Source organism: Neodiprion lecontei, chromosome 4, assembly GCF_021901455.1.
Source record: "Neodiprion lecontei isolate iyNeoLeco1 chromosome 4, iyNeoLeco1.1, whole genome shotgun sequence".
In the NCBI taxonomy this organism is placed as follows: Eukaryota; Metazoa; Arthropoda; class Insecta; order Hymenoptera; family Diprionidae; genus Neodiprion; species Neodiprion lecontei.
Window position 1 is genome coordinate 34959835 of NC_060263.1, and position 15961 is coordinate 34975795.

The 15961-nt window shown below is 43.1% G+C and overlaps 1 protein-coding gene across 3 annotated transcripts in view; it reads right to left on the bottom strand.

Annotated features, from left to right (window-relative positions):
• Positions 1 to 1906: 1906 nt before the first annotated feature.
• LOC107222397 (transcription factor SUM-1) overlaps positions 1907 to 15961 on the bottom strand; it is a 62280-nt gene continuing 48225 nt past the window's right edge. The window contains exon 5 of one of the 3 annotated variants that reach the window (XM_015661756.2): positions 1907 to 3237. In XM_015661756.2, coding sequence (XP_015517242.1) covers positions 3107 to 3237 — 131 coding nt within the window. In that variant the 3' untranslated portion in view covers positions 1907 to 3106. The remainder of the gene's footprint in view (positions 3238 to 15961) is intronic. The other 2 variants (XR_006903764.1, XR_006903762.1) reach the window with 2 other exon arrangements.

The window sequence follows — 15961 nt, forward strand, 5'->3', positions numbered from 1 at the left end:
CCAATTTCTTATCGCCAAGTTCAGGCGACGATCTTTAGGTCCCGGGATGCTTACGGACGATGAAAGGACTGCGACGTCTTTGTCCCACGGGCAATAGCGAGTTTCCATTTCTGATACCCAATGCCTGTAGCGTGTTACACTCGACGACGAATACCCGTAACATTTTCTGCATCGGCAAAATAACGCGATTTCGGCAATGGCCAAGCAACGCGCTACTCGGGAGTTAATCGTGATTTCTTCAACCGAGAAAAGGGTCCAAATAGGATTGACGACGGCCACTTTGAAGTCGGGGTGACAAGCGCTGAGATGATTAGAATTGTCGAGACGGTTGTAAGCGCGGAATATATCATTAACAACGTTCCGTCAGTGAAGAAGCGTACGGACGGACCGCATAAATACCTCCGGCGGTTAACCATCTGGTTAATTACACTGTGACTGATGACTTTTTACTAATGATTCTCACGGCGCGAAGTCGGTGGTGGCGGCAGCAGCAGCAGCAGCAGCAACGATGATCCCCACGATTCCTTCACACTTTGACGTATGGGAATTTAATGAAGCTTTCTGTACGGTTCGGTTACTTTTTCCCCGTTTCACAAGCTTCTCGGGAATTCCATACACCAGCTGAAACCACTGCGAGGAGCTTGGGAATTGCTTGAATTCCTCGACGCAACGAAATTCATCATCGCTGGGAAGCCGCGCGTTGATCCTTGGCTTGAAATTATTTCGGAAGACGGGCGCTTCGAAGGGTTCATGCAAGAGGAGAATACCAACTCCGAAAATTCCTCCGACGAGCAGACTTTGAGCTGTTAATTTCTCGCCTCGATCAAAGGTGTGCAAGCTTCGTCTTCGTTACGTTCGCATGGGAGTTTCATAAAAACGCGAAAAGCTTGTGTAAACGTTTCATTGGGTATACTAAAAGCGGGTTAATGAGAAGGCAATTAAACGGGTCAAAGTACCATAATACCTACACTTACCTCGAGAGCCGGCGCTTCGTTCCGAAGGCGCGAAGTATACTCAAGGGAGTTTTATTCCAGTCGACTAGTCTCTTTTGCAGCAAGATCACGTAATAGTCCAACGTTGGCTCCGGCATAATGATAGATAACGAGATGCGATAGACGTAAAAGTGCAGCGTCGCGCCTCGTGAAACTCGGATCGGCTGAATATTATGTCAGACTTGAAACCCTTCAGCCATTAATCGTGTCTGTTGGATTAAAGGGCGATTTTTTCACCGGTTAAAATTATTCAGAGATCACCGAGAGATCGGTCAGGTATTACGGTTCCAATAAATTTAGTCAATCTCGTAAGGGATTAGCTGCAAAATAACTAGAGTAGGTATATTAAGAACGTAATTTTTGCAACGTCAAAATGTTTGATGCTTGGAACCGGCAAGAGAGTCACTCTCAAAATATATTAGGGCTCGTATTATTACATAGTGAGGTGAAAGTATCCCGCGAAGAGGGCTTAACTTGCTTCAGGATCCTTAATATTTCCTCATGGACGTGCCCTTATTGTTTTTTTTTCCACGTAGCGTCGCCTCTAAATTACCGCATTACTGAATGATGAAAAGTACCTTATTAAACGGGCGCCTCGAAGCGTTACAGGTACTTGATAGAAACGAAGCTCTGATCGATTTCGGTATTCATTTCGTTTCCACTTTTCAAACAAAGTCATGGAGGAAAGATTTTTGAGCAGAGGAGAAACTTGACGAATTTATTTATGCACATAAATTGGTATTTCGCACTTTGATATTCTTTATTACTTTGGCATTTTATTTACATGTACATGTATAATTAGGTATGTGTTGTGTACCATGTACGATTGCATTGCTTGAGCAAAATAGTATTTATAATACAATATATTTTTCAAAAATAAAATTACGCATATACTGTTTTACACTTGTAAGTCGTATTATTAATATATATTTGTTAGTGAGTACGTAGTTGAGGCATTTTTTTTTTTTATTTTTTGTTATTTTTAATAGAAATATAACCAATCTTCGCCTCGTATTGTAGCTGCAAATTGGTTCTCAGGCACTTAATTGAGATTATTATGGCGTTAATTCGACGAGTTTCGCTACGTCGTTAAAAGGCAATTGACGGGGCTTAGAAAATTAAACGAGAATCTAGAGTACGGTCCACGTGTCGTTTTGAACGTGCCAAACGTTATCAAGTCTTTGTATCACGTTCAATTTAATTAATAGAAAATCTACGAGACTCTGAATTCCCGTAAGTTCGACGGTACCGATAACATGTATTTTGAATAATTCAAAAGTTGAATGTCCCTTCGGATCGTGACTTGAATGTCACAAATATACACACGCGACAATTATGGCAACGTTGCAGACGTCGGATCAAAGTTTGTTTTCAATCTCTTGAAAAGTTTACCGTTTCTATTCGTAAGCCCCATTATACGCATAACGTCCACGATTTTCGTTTCGTCAATTTGCTTTGATCAATCTATCGTCGAAGCCGTCGTGTACAGTCCGTTCTGATTATTTTTATAACGATTTTCTTATGTGCCGGTGCCAGTGTTCGGTATTTAAATATTTTCGTCAAGCTCGATTGTTGAACGTTTAAATTACACAGTCGTACAACAGTCGGGTATCTTTGGTCCGGTTATATGCAATAGTGGATATAAACATATCCCTAAACATTTACACCGTTTGCTTACACATGTATACGATTAATCAGGTTCTGCGATTATTACTCGACTATTCGCAGCCTGATTTAGAGACTTTGGTTTGATTAAACTAGCCGGTTGGGATTTTATTGCTGCCTATATATATATTTTTTTTTTATGAACGCGGCAATTCATGCAGGAATACGCGAGTCTCATTCAATTTGAAACTCTGCTTAACCGGGGACTATCGCACTTGATTAAATTTCAAACTTGGTTAATCAGTTGCAGCAATAAACTCGAAATTGATGAAAAAATATTTCTCTAACAATTATTATACTCGAGCAATTTTATGAATGAAATCTGAATTTCAAACAGTTGGCGGATCGGGTTCTACGCCTCCGAAACACACGCTCGCTCTCTCTCTCTCTCTCTTTCTCTCTCCCATTCTCTCCCGCTCTTACACTCGGGTTAACAAAAGATCTAACTTCTAATTATGAATCGGGTGATGATTTTCGATCGGTGAAGACGGCGCACCGCTGATGCTCTGCACGATCATGCTCAGGCAGTCGAGACTGCTGCCGGCATTTTGAGTTGGGGTATTTTCCGTCTGTTCGTATCCTGTAACATAAAAAGAGGAAAATTACGAACTTCGCCGGACTTACCGAGTAAACAATGCACGAGGCTTACGTAAATTATGCATGCAATGCAGAAGACCGAACGCTGCGTGGGCGAGGGTAAAACTTTCCACTTTTATTAACCGTCGCCAGGGACGACGAGCAGAATTTTTAAATTTAGAAGCGCGTCGCTCTGTCGCTAAAGAGTTAATAAAAAAAAAATAATAATAATAATAATAATAATGTATGCAAAGACGCCGCGAAAGCTGTTTAAAAAATTCAGAGAACTCGGAAATTAAGAAGACTCAAAAACTTCACGATTATACCTACTGGTGAGAAATAAAAAGAAAAAGATGTCCAAGTCTTTCGGGGCGAAATAGCAAAGCTTTTTTGCTCACGTTAAGAAATATATAAAATATATGTACGTATGCGATGATGAAATAGAGTGTCGTTTCTTCTTTCACAATTTGTATAACATGTGTGGCTGTATTTTCGCTCCGTTAAATCCAGCCCCAACAATATGAATATGAACTCGGGATGTATTCGTTGGATTGAAAATTGCGTTGCGTTGGTTATACGGGAGGTTGATTCGCGGAAATATTTTTTCATCGTAATCGTAACGCTCCGTTGAACATCGCACACAGCACGCCGTTAAATCGCTTGAAAATAAATTCCGGAAAAAAGAAACTTAATTTCAATCTCACCGGCGCTCGGTCTTTGAGATCAACGAAACACACTCTCCTGTCCAATTGAGCCGTCATTCGATCCTCGATGCGAAGAATTTGATTCCGCATTAAATCGATGAAACTCGAAGAAGCGTTTAATCTCGCAAATTGATCCGTCTTGGAGAATCGAAACTCGTTATCGCGAACGCAATTTCGTTAGCTCGGATCTGACGAGGTCAGGGTTGAAACTGATTAATTCTATTAGCTCTCCGTGGCTTGTCGCGCCGACCCTTCTGACACCCTGAAGAAAAGGGACGAGGCCATTACGAGATAGTTAGAAAATCTTCCGCGGTCTGATCGAGCCAAGATTAGTCAGGAAGAAACCGATGAATAAAGGAAAATCGGTAGATTCGAGGATAATCATGTACGCACTGAGAAAAATTTCATTTGTTACAGTAACTAGAAAAGTTCAGTGAAACAGGTATCGTTGAAAAAACTGTTTGAATATTGTTGGAATTACGAAAAACGCCATCGTCGGTCCTTTTTTGGCAATTGCAACGCAAAATCAGTTTCTGAGGTTTACTCTACTTTTTTAGTTAAACAAGGCTTTGACGTCAATTTATCGTTGCACAAGCGTTAAATTTTCGCAACAGTTGCGAGAAAATATAGTAACGGTAATCGTAATGAGAAAGAATAGTAACGGATACCAGACTTTTCGGTAACAGCTGGAAAACTAATTTTCATTTTCTACCTAGAACTATATTTTTCGACTGTGGTAAAAAATGAAAATAGTTAAGGACCGAGCGGTAACCGGAACTAAAAATTTCTCTCAGCGCAGAAAATAGTTTTTTCAGTGACTGCAGTTACAGCGATTGTGGCGACGTAATTATTTATCACTACATAGATTGAAGTTACGTTAACGAATGTTTTTCAAACTCGACAAATTAGCATCTAAATCCCTTTAGAATTTTCGCTAGAACAACAGTGCTGTGATCTACGTACAATTACCATCGCGTGTGTAGATCTTGCTTTTCGCACATGAGGAAAACGGCGGAATCTCGTATTTTCACGGAATTTAATCGTACATTGCTTTGATTGGTTTTTAAATTTCCTGAATTGCAAATGAGTCGGAGAAGGTGGTTTGAACCGTATCGAACTGTAAAAAGTTTTCGGGTCCCAGAAATCGAAAAATACCGATGATTGTATAAGGTTAACTTCTTTTGGCTTTTCTCAAAATTTTTACCGACTTTGAAAAACGTTAGAAGCGCTTTACTAGCGTGTATCAGAAAAAATGACTGTATGAAATGGTTCCAAGTCGCTGCAACGGAGAAAAGGAAATGTTTTTTTCTCTTCCTGAATCGGCCGGCTGGATTTTCTTTTGACGGTGTTTTTTGAGTTCCCGGTTTCTCGTCACGCGCCGGTTCGATACGAAATCCCTTATGAATTTTTCCAGACGTTCTCGAAGGCCGGGATTGAGTCGGCCGAAGGGCGTTGAGGGTCGGGGATGACAGACGGACGACAAGGGTGTGGGCCAATTTGCATAGCCCAGCCTCGTTCTCGTTTGCATTGATCCCCTTACGTAATGGGAAACATTGCTTTTGTGTTATGCATACGGGACGGGGAAATTTACTTACTCGTATCTCTTCGCGACCTGTCGACGTTTTCCGACCAGAAACCAGAAGCTGACGCGGCTCGAACTGCGTTTTTCAATTCTGATATCATTATAACTTCACGGAGTTCGCACCCTGGATGTTCGCAAACTGGAATACCTGGTGTCAACGCCTGGGCGCTGAGCTAACATTGCACAAACTATAAACTTCCGCGTGTGTAACGAACGCTTCAGAAAAATTAACTCCAGTTTCGAATTGATTCAGGAATAATGAAACTCCAGATAACGCTCTGCGTACAGTAGAGTTAATTTTCTTTCGCCGCTTGATCGAGGATTCTTTCTCTTCATCAGCTGAACGCGCACGGGAAGGGTTGTAAAAATTGCCGTAATACGCTAGGCCAATTAGCCGGCCTGCAACGGAATTCCTCCGTGCGCTGAGTAAAAACTAATTTTCGAACCACACGCGCGAAGGGTAAGAAAAAAACAAAACGACTGATTAAACTCAACAACTTGCAAAATTGGCGAGACACGAGCAAGTCCGAATATATATCTACTTTGCTAACAAAATTACCCCGCGCGAGCCGTTCTACGGAGGATCCGGAATGGGGGTTTGGAAATAAAAGCTCGGCCCAGAGAGTGAATTTAGCTGGTGGTTTTCATTCGAAGCGTGAGGCGCGGGATAGTTGCTCGTGTAAATAGGTGGCGGAACAAAAAGCTGGGTTGCGGTGGAATACAAAAGTGGAAAGAATCGCGCAGGCGCAAAAGGAATGCCGGGAATTAATACCTGCGGCGGGAAATCGCGCTTGTCCAGTCCGAAACGCGATAAGCTGCCAAGAATAACGATCTTCGCGCTTTGAGGATTTGCGCCACGCTTTGCCAGGCCTCGTTTCTCCCTGGCAAGAAGATCGCGGTATCCTTGGCGTCGGAAAAACGTTGGACAAAAAATGAGCCTGAAATGCTGAGAAAGTTCAAAACCCTTTCCCTTCCTCGCGCCGCCGTCCTTTTACCAACGATGTCTCAAGAGATTAAGGTTACTTTTCGACCTCGCCGATAAATTCGTCTCGATTGCTCCTCATCCCTTTGGCTCGGCTGCTGCAGCTTTCTGTAATACGCCGCCTTGTTTTTGCTCTCGTGGGCTCGTGAGTTTCGGCTTTTTGGATATAACGCAGAACTTTCTAGGGCCTTCTTTATTATTTGAAAACTTTCAAGGTATTAAATTTACACGCGTGGCTGCTGATCTGTTCGAATCTGTTCTTCAAGATCTGAATGTTTCATACGATGAGGCACTGTCGAGCATTTTTCCAGATTCAGATTTCGAAAACTGATTAATTATAAAATATCAAATTTGAGAAATTTCTTAATTTGAGTTGCGAAAAGAGTTGAGAGGAAAACGTGGGAAGAACAACCGACGCTGAATTCCGCTACGGATCGTTTCATGGTCGTAAAAGTTGTCCAATTGTCCGAGAGTTTCGGTCAGGCAATAATTTTAAAACCGGAAACGGAGGTAGATTACAAAGATATTGTATACATGTTATGATAATTTGTTAAACCCACAATTCAAGCCAAATCCATCAAGTAATTAGCTGGGAATTTATCAGGTTGATTATGTTAAACTGAATTAAATTGAACACAAAACACGATGCCAAGAAAAATATATATTTTTGTTTTAATAAAATTCGGCGGTGGATTCGAACTTCGGCGCAGAATCAAAACGCCTGTTTTTAGACTCACTTGTACTTAATTCCGGATCTATACGTACTCGTATATATTAATTTTCGGAGCTTGTGTGACACAAAATTTTCTCTCACGCCAAACAAAATGACAGCTACAGAGTGAGTGCGATGTACAATTTTACTTCCAAGTGAATTTTCTAACAACCAAGAATACAGCCCGCAAAAAATCCAAAAAAAAAGAAAAAAAAAAAAACGGGTATAGTTGGTTTTGACGTGAAAACGAGGTGTGGCTTTTCAGCGAGTCGATTATCATCGGGGGCTTGATTTCGAAGGTGGACGACTGACGAGGGAGATAGATCGAGTAATTGATACCAACTGCAGGGTGTTGCTCGGTGCGTTTTCTATTAGCGGTGTTAAAGAGCGACGACACGCACCGTCAACTTGGCCTTTGAGAGCGTTTAGGCCGCACGCGGCGTCTCCGTAGCCTTTCTCGCTCGGTTCTGGGCGGGTGTTGATAGCGTTTAACGTTGATCGATCGTTGTGCACCGAAGAAACGTGGCGGAAGCTGACCTACCTCCACAACCGAACCCGGGGAGAGACTCGCGGGACAGGATAAAGATATACCTACACGGATCTCCGAGTGCCTAATAATATTGAACGAAGAGAAATGTGCCAACAGATGCCGGCCTTTACGGAGCTGGGAGGCAAGTGGGTTCGGCCTGTAATGCAGCCGACGTTGAACACGTGGGATGAAAATGTTCCAGCGGCGAGCTTGCTACTTTTTGACTGATGGCTGCCGCGTAATTATACCTGAGCAACGAAACGTCTCAACTCCGTGATCATTTGCTATTTTGGTAACTGGCGTTGCGTTCCTCGCGTCGTCGTTTCAGATGTCAAAACTACCCTTAGTCAGCCCGTGGTCCGAGTCTCGATACGGTTCCAGTGGCTACTTTTGGCACTTTTGGAAATGAAAGGGATAACGGAAAGGCTTCTTTTTCTACGACGTTGGAAATTCTGGCCATTGAAATTATACACTGAGAGAAATTTTCAGTTCCGGTTACCGCTCAGTCATTAACTATTTTTATTTTTTACCACAATCGAAAAATATAGTTCCAGGTGGAAAATAAAAATTAGTTTTCTAGCTGTTACCGGAAAGTCTGGTATCCGTTACTATTCTTTCTCATTACGATCACTGTTACTATATTTTCTCGCAACTGTTGCGAAAATTTAATGCTTGTGTAACGATAAATTGATGTCAAAGCCTTGTTTAACTAAAAAAGTAGAGTAAACCGAACGATCTGATTTTGCATTGCAATTACCAAAAAGGATCGAAAATAGCGCAAAATGTTTACGTGTATCTCGTTTTTCGTAATTCCAACAATATTCAAACAGTTTTTTTAACGATAATGTTTTACTGAATTTTTCTAGTTACCGTATCAAATGAAATTTTTCTCAGTGTACCATCTACTAAATTCCAAGCTCACAACAAATTATTGCGAGGAAAATTTTCACTGGTTTATTTGTGCCTAGATGATCTCTTCGCCAAACAGTTACTAATTAGTAATATTGAACCAGGGATTCATCGTTGACAGTGATAGTTGACTGACTGACCTAGGTTCCGTAATAATTGTTGATCCTGGTGATAACCAGGAACAAATATCGTTGAACGTAAAAATCGGTGTACCTATCAAGCATCGAGTTAACGATACATAAAAATATGAAACTAGCTACTCGATACGCGCAGTGATGAGAAAGAGAAAAAATTTCACTATAACGTGAAAACTTTTACGACTTGTGATCCGTGAGGGGTTTCGGTTCTTTACAATAGCATGAATAAGTTTTATAGCGGTTGCAGCGGATCACCGCGATGCCGGACGTCGAGCTTTCGTGTCGTTGAACTTATTCGAAAGTTTTTCAATTCGAGGGTCGACGACGATATTTGTTGGGCCAATAAAATCTCTTAACCCTCGATGCTGACGATATATCGGGAAAAATTGAAAATATACGACGCTGTTTCTTCTGAGTATACGTATGTCATGTATTTTCCTATTTCAATCGCTTTTCTTTCACTGAGAGAAAAATCTTGAAGTCGCGGATCCGAATTGCTTTAATCGACGAGTTGTTTCACCATCAGTGATAACAATGGTTGGCTTCCGTTGAATCGAAGAATAATGACCGGTCAAATTAACACGAATAATACAAATGCTGAGACGTTTTTTCGGTCCTCTCTGTCTCCAGAGCAACGCGCAAAGTTTGGGAGAATTCCTTAACGCGCAGGATGAGCATGCGGCTCGTTTTGGGTGATGTGGGTGTCTGTCGGAACGAAGAAACTGAGCGTAGCGTGTAGTTTTTGGGTTCCTATAATAGAGACGTCGAGCCCCAATTGAGCCGGGATCAGCTCGGTTCATCTCTGAGCTGAGCGTGTTTAAAAAAGTTCGCATTAGCACAGTGAATTTACGATTACATTCGCTACCGTGAGATAGAGACGGTGTGTCACCGGGTGTATAAATAGTGAATACACGCATATCTCAGTCTGTTTATACTAATATCTCTAGGGTGGAAATAAAAACCATTGAGAACACTCGGCACGCGATAAAGTCACGGTGAAATCCATTAAAAATAAGAAGGACAATAATAAATAAGCTTCAATGGTTTCGGGAGATAAACTAGACGCGGGGTTGAGAGGAGGAGGATATAATACTTATTTATTCGCTTATTGCGAGAGGCGAAGGTGTTTCCGAAATATACGACAGATATTCCCTTCTCGGTTAACCTACATTTCCTAAAATTCTTTTTCCATACATCAGTTATTTCAGCTTTCGAATATTCCAGGACAAAATCATGCGTTATTTTCGACTCGGGAAGGGCAGACCAACGTCTAATCGTGATTGATGTTACATCTCACCTCTAGGATCGTCATCGGTACCTCTAGTTCATCTGTTTCGGATCGGGAAGCGAGTTTTTGACTTTTCATCTGGAAAATTTTATACCCATCATTGAAAAATTACTTAGTATTCCGATCCACGGTGACTCGATTGCTCGATAAACATCTGCCGCTCTGCGTACCGTTTCTCCTATTCCATATGACCAAAAATTCGAACAAGAGCTAATAAAATGCAAATGAAAATTATTCGCTCTCGACTCTCCGTGGAAAGCAAATAAGAAGGATGGTAAAAAATAAAAGATAGAAGTAAATTCAGAGGAAATGAAAACTGGGCAGAGGAATCCTATGCAATCTGAAATTTTCCTCAACCTCGTATCCGCGAAAGATATGATAAATTGGAAACAAAACGACGTATCGTTCCGAGCTTAGATCCACCCAGCCGATACAAGTGGTATTTTGAGGCGAAAAGTTTTTAGGACGGTAAAAAAGTGCCAACTTCGTTGTGAGTATCGCGAGAAACGTGGACGAGGAAAGGCGGCAGGCCGTGTTACAAGGTGAAAAAGAACTTTTCAACACTTTCGTGGCTGAGCTCCGGTCCGAAATCTGTGTCCCATCGGAGGTCTAAAAATTCTTTGCGAAGGTTGTTGACCTTATCTCATATTCTCATCACTCGCTCGCTCCGCAGCTCGGCTACCTTAACTCATCCCCCTAAAACGTAGACTCATTGATCCCGCAGCGTCGATACGGATATTCCGACCAGGATTTAATAAAAACAAAAAACGTACACAGGGATGGATTTTTTTGGAGCTTGCAGAAAAGAGCCGGGAAAATAAGACCAGAACAAGACAGCGACCAATGAGAAGAAGGAAAGTTAACAGAGCCAGCTCTTTGATGTGCGTATTGTACTACTTTGAATCGAGATTCGAATACCGTCTTGAAAAGGAATCGAAGGATATTAGCCACGCGATCAAGGACGTGGCCCTTTCCCAGGTTCACCTGTAACGGGAAGCTCGTTAGTCCTATTTTGCAGAAAGCTTCCGTTTGAGCTGTGCAAGCCTAGAACTATCATCATTTCTGTCGCGCGAGCTTTGAAGAGGCGAAAGCTACTTACAGAGAGCCTTCACCTTGACTCAAAGGAATCTCGTAATGAAGCATTTCAAGGAGAACAGTTGCGAGGGGTGGGCCCGGTTCTTTGATGCGAAATGACGCGATGTCGGGACCTCCGAGAATTTGGGGAACCCACCGCGCACCTACCTCCTTTATGCCAATGCACCCTGTCGTCCCTGCCAAATCCGTAACGGGTTCGAGTCGACCTGCGCAACGCTAATCAAATATCAATTTCACCCCATCGACAACCGTGTGCGATACCCCGGAACGGAAACCGGTACGGTACGAATTCCGGCTCCACTAGCCGCGGTTACAGTTTCAACACCATTTCCATCCTCATTAGCAGGACGGTACTTCATCACATCGATATTTGCGCGCAGTGCGTGAACTTTGGGAGTGGAGAACCTTTCATGGAACTCCATGTCCCTCCACTCCGACCATGGTCATCCTTTTTCGCCTTCTTTCAATAAGACTGCGTCTTAAACGAGCCTTGGCTCGAATGGTCGAAGGCTATTATCGCTTTTTGAGTGGCGTAATAACCGGGAGGGTAAGTTAACGGCGCGGTTGAAGAGGTCGTCTGATGTCTCCGGGACTCCGGAGGTTGCATCAGGATTCGTGCACCGCGCTACAGCTTTTTTGGTCGGTGGTCCCTTTGCGACGTTCCGGTTGTATCTGCGTGTTGATCTAGACTAGGAAGTGGCTTGACGACGTAGCTTACAGGAAACGATGTTCATTAATATCAGAACGACCTCCTCCTTTGTGGCTCTATATACATGTACGGCGGTTGGAACTCGACCCCGTTGCAGTGTCGGTGTCTGGCTGAAAACCGTCAACTACGAACTTGGGCTAAGAAAAACTTACAAATATTCGCAGTAAAGTTTTAACACGAATCAGAGCGGAGCTAATTGCAGAATTATACCGAGAAGAGAATGCTGTCTCGTTAGCTGGGTGAAAAAATGTCGCAAAAATGCGACGCGCCCGCTCCAAACGCGGAAAGGTGAGCTGTGAAAATTGCGACGAGTCAAACGAAGATATAACACCGCGGGGACTGCGTTCGAAATATCAAAACGAATGGCTCGGCACAGAGTCGAGTCTTGTTTCGCACCTGTCGCGGAGGTCGGGAGGGACAAAAAGATGACGGAAACAGTGCAGCAATGCAAGTCTGAATGAAATTCATGCGGTACACAAGGCTCGTCAGAAATAGCCAGTCGGCTTTTGGGATGAGGCAATGTAGAATGTATATTTGAAAACGGAAGTCTATCTTTAAATATAGGGTGTGCCGGCACACTTCGATTCACAACACTTGCTTGAATTATGACATGTTTTACCTACGCGCATTATGAATCATACAAGATGCGTTCGGCGGGATATCGCGTTGCGAGACGAAGGCGCGATAACTCATTCTCACATTAAACGCCTATTTCACGCCGTAATTCGAACACCCGTTATAACGCGGGCGACGTCGTCCCTTCGCACTAGGCATGTCAGATTTATGCACGATCGAGAAAAAAAAAAAAAAAATCGAGGCTTAAAGTAGCCAGAAAAGAAACTCGTATCGTAGCTATGCTTGAAAATATCGCGACGTGAATTGATTCAGCCTTTTTAACGCACGTCGTGGGGAAAAAGTTTATACACGGGAGGAAAGATCGGCGAAACTTTGACTCTTCCTCAATTAGACGCGACTGTGTGATATGCTAAACTCGAGAAAGCCGGGAAAATTGAACTCTGACTCTCCTCGCCGAGGTCCGCTTATATTGAATCTTTGGTATTCCTGGCGTGAAATGAAATATTGAAGAGGCAACCCGAGAGATAAGAAGCCGGGTAGAAAATCCCGGAGTCGTAGAAGTGAACCTGCTGATTTGTTTGATTAAAAAATCAGAGCCCTGGAATGAAATCATTGGCGTTTAATTACCATTCTCGGATCTCCAAACACGCGTAAAAAGAAAATCCGATCCCGATCCTCCCGGCTATACGGACACCTCGTGCACATGTGCGTGTACCAACTCACTTCGTGATGCGGCAGGATTTATTTACCCGCACCTTTCCGCGTGTGGAAACCGATAGTCGTTAAGCCGAAGCCTTCGAGCGGCTCTTAAATACTGGACAAACTAACAAACCGATATCCCGAGTGTATAAACTCCGTTTAGCCCGGTTAATTGCAGAGTTCTATTTTTCGATGTTCCTCGCGGTGTTTTTCCTAGACTGTATCAATCAGCCGATTACCGGTTCTGACGATGGGAGAGAAAAGAAAAAAAAAAACGAAAGAAAAGAAGAAAAAATAAAAATAAAAAAAAATAAGGAAAGAAGGGGGATGGCGTCGAGAGACGTTCGAATAAATTTCCGCCACTTTTTGAGGAAAACTTTGGATATAATGGTACGAAAATAGACCGTCGACGGGGTTCGGGGCAGTTAAGGATACGGAGTAGGTACATCTCGTGGCGTCGGTGGAGCTAAACGATTTACAATTTCCACTCGGAAAAAATATCGCCTCATTGTTTGCTTAGGGCGTCTATACAAACTAACCGTCGCCCAGGCCATGGGGTGCGCTACAAACAATCCTCTCCACCCCCGCTCCTCACCCATCCGCCGGTAGCTCCGCCGTTTTATAGCTCGCCGTTCCCCGTGTGACCACAGCCGTAACTTTTCTCAACCAAGTCTTCTGTATTCGTGATCCTCTCACGGGTTAGGATGTGTGTTTTACCTAATATTGTGCTGCTTTAGGGATGTGTCGGGTATACAGTCTGAATGAAAAGTTTCCAAACCGAAGGGAGGGAGAATTATAAAACAAAGATTGCTTAACAAAGTCAACCTCGTTGGACTTTATGGATTTTTTTTCTTTTTTTTTCTATTATCAATCTATCAATTCTAATTAAGAAATCCCGATCATTGAGAATTTTGAAAATAATTTTATCGTCAATTCTATCATAAAATTTTAATAAACGTATAGCTGATTCAATTGAGTACCGACACACAAACGAAATTCAAGCCAATTGGATTCGTGAAAATTGGATGAACGATACGATCTTGGTATCGAAAAATCATTGTAACAATTTTATTTTACCAAAATCATTTGTGTCACGTGAAGTTGCACTAGATGGGTGCAAGCTTCGGTTGCTAAAGGCCTAAGCTCACCGCGATTAGGCGAGCTCAACCTGGTGCTGGAGAGCGTATTAAAAGGAATCGAGTGAACGATAATCCAGACACCGCATGCATATAGGTATAACATATCGAGCGGAAACGTTTTCGTCGAGGATAATTTCATTCCTTGATCGCGAACAGCTGCTAAAGAATGTAGGTAGCATAGTTACGGGTATGTATAACGGTGGTAAAAAGAAAAAAAAAAAAAAAAAAAGAAAAACTAGACAAGGAGGATCAGTGAATGTAAAAACAAACGACCAATCGACGGCTAATTAATCCTGGCGCCACGATATAATGACGCGGCTGAGAGATTTCCGAGTCTCAATGTTTACACGAAATCAAAAAATCGGTGATTTTAATTGAAAGATAGTAAACACGGGTTATGGACACTCGCTCGGCAGCAGCGCGACTCGATCCGGTGACTTTTGATTATTTTTTCAAACCTATATATTGATTGATTGCCCGGGTTCCTGCATCCGGGGGTGGTGGCGAACGGGGGGGGGGGGGGGGGGACACGGAGGAAATAAAAATTAACGATAAAATCGAGCCTCTCGACTCTCGGTTGGAATCGTACAACGCGACGTCGTCGATCGGAAGCCTCGGGAGATTGATTTATGGAACTGTATAAGGTGCGTCGGCTGCTCACGTGATCATCGAGTCGGGGCGTCGCGACGTCAATTATTCCACATCGCAGCTCCCGCGAATTTCGATAAAAGACATCCTGGCTCTGTAATCGCTGGATAATGGAGCCGCCGCTCCCCCTGGGTTAAGTCAGTCGCTCTCTAGTCTCTACTCCTTCGGAGTAGAAGGAGGACTCGCAGACAATTCGGATTAAGTCTTACGCGGAGCGGAGCAGCCGGCAGGCAATTACAACCTGCGAGAACAGCCCGCGGAACCCGGACCACTCAGGATTTCTCCGTTCCTTCGGGATCAGTCTTCGGCTCCTGCAGCAATGCCTTATATTATACGCGGACCGAGGACCACGAGATGGGATCCTCCGCTTCGCTGTGTACATAATTAGCGCACCCGAGCTCCACCGCCGAACGTACAGATAATCTCGACAAATTTATGCACGACGCTATCTATGCGCGCTTATACAGGCCCGCCTGCTAACCAACAAAGACAGCCAAACTTCTCGGTCACCATTTTGCAGCATTCACGGAGGCTCTGGGGTTGATTGCTGAATGGCGGGGTTTGCCGTTGGATGAATTTGACGAATTACCAAGTACGATACTGCGCGACACGTCGCAATAAAAAGAATCTCAATTATCGAGATAGTTATCCAGTAACAAGAAAATATGGTAGGTAGAAGCACGTTCTTGTAAGTGGAAAAAAATTGAGGACCGTTCAGAAGCCTCGGTTAGAATTTTTTCCAACAATTGTTTTGTAAATTCCGATTTTTCGAATCTGTTGAGCGTGCGTAAAGTGATACATTTCCGACCAGCGCGGTGTAACGACCTTGGCGCATGCGCACTTTCGAGTAGCTCAATTTTCCGCCTAACCCCATTTTTACACGCTGTCAGTGGCACCTTCGTTGTTCTCCAAATCAAATTTCAGGATCTTTGTAAATGGCGCCGGTAGGCTGTAAAAATCAAGGATCATATTTTCGTAGGAAAGAATCACGGGCTGTGTAGCATTTATCGACAACTGCT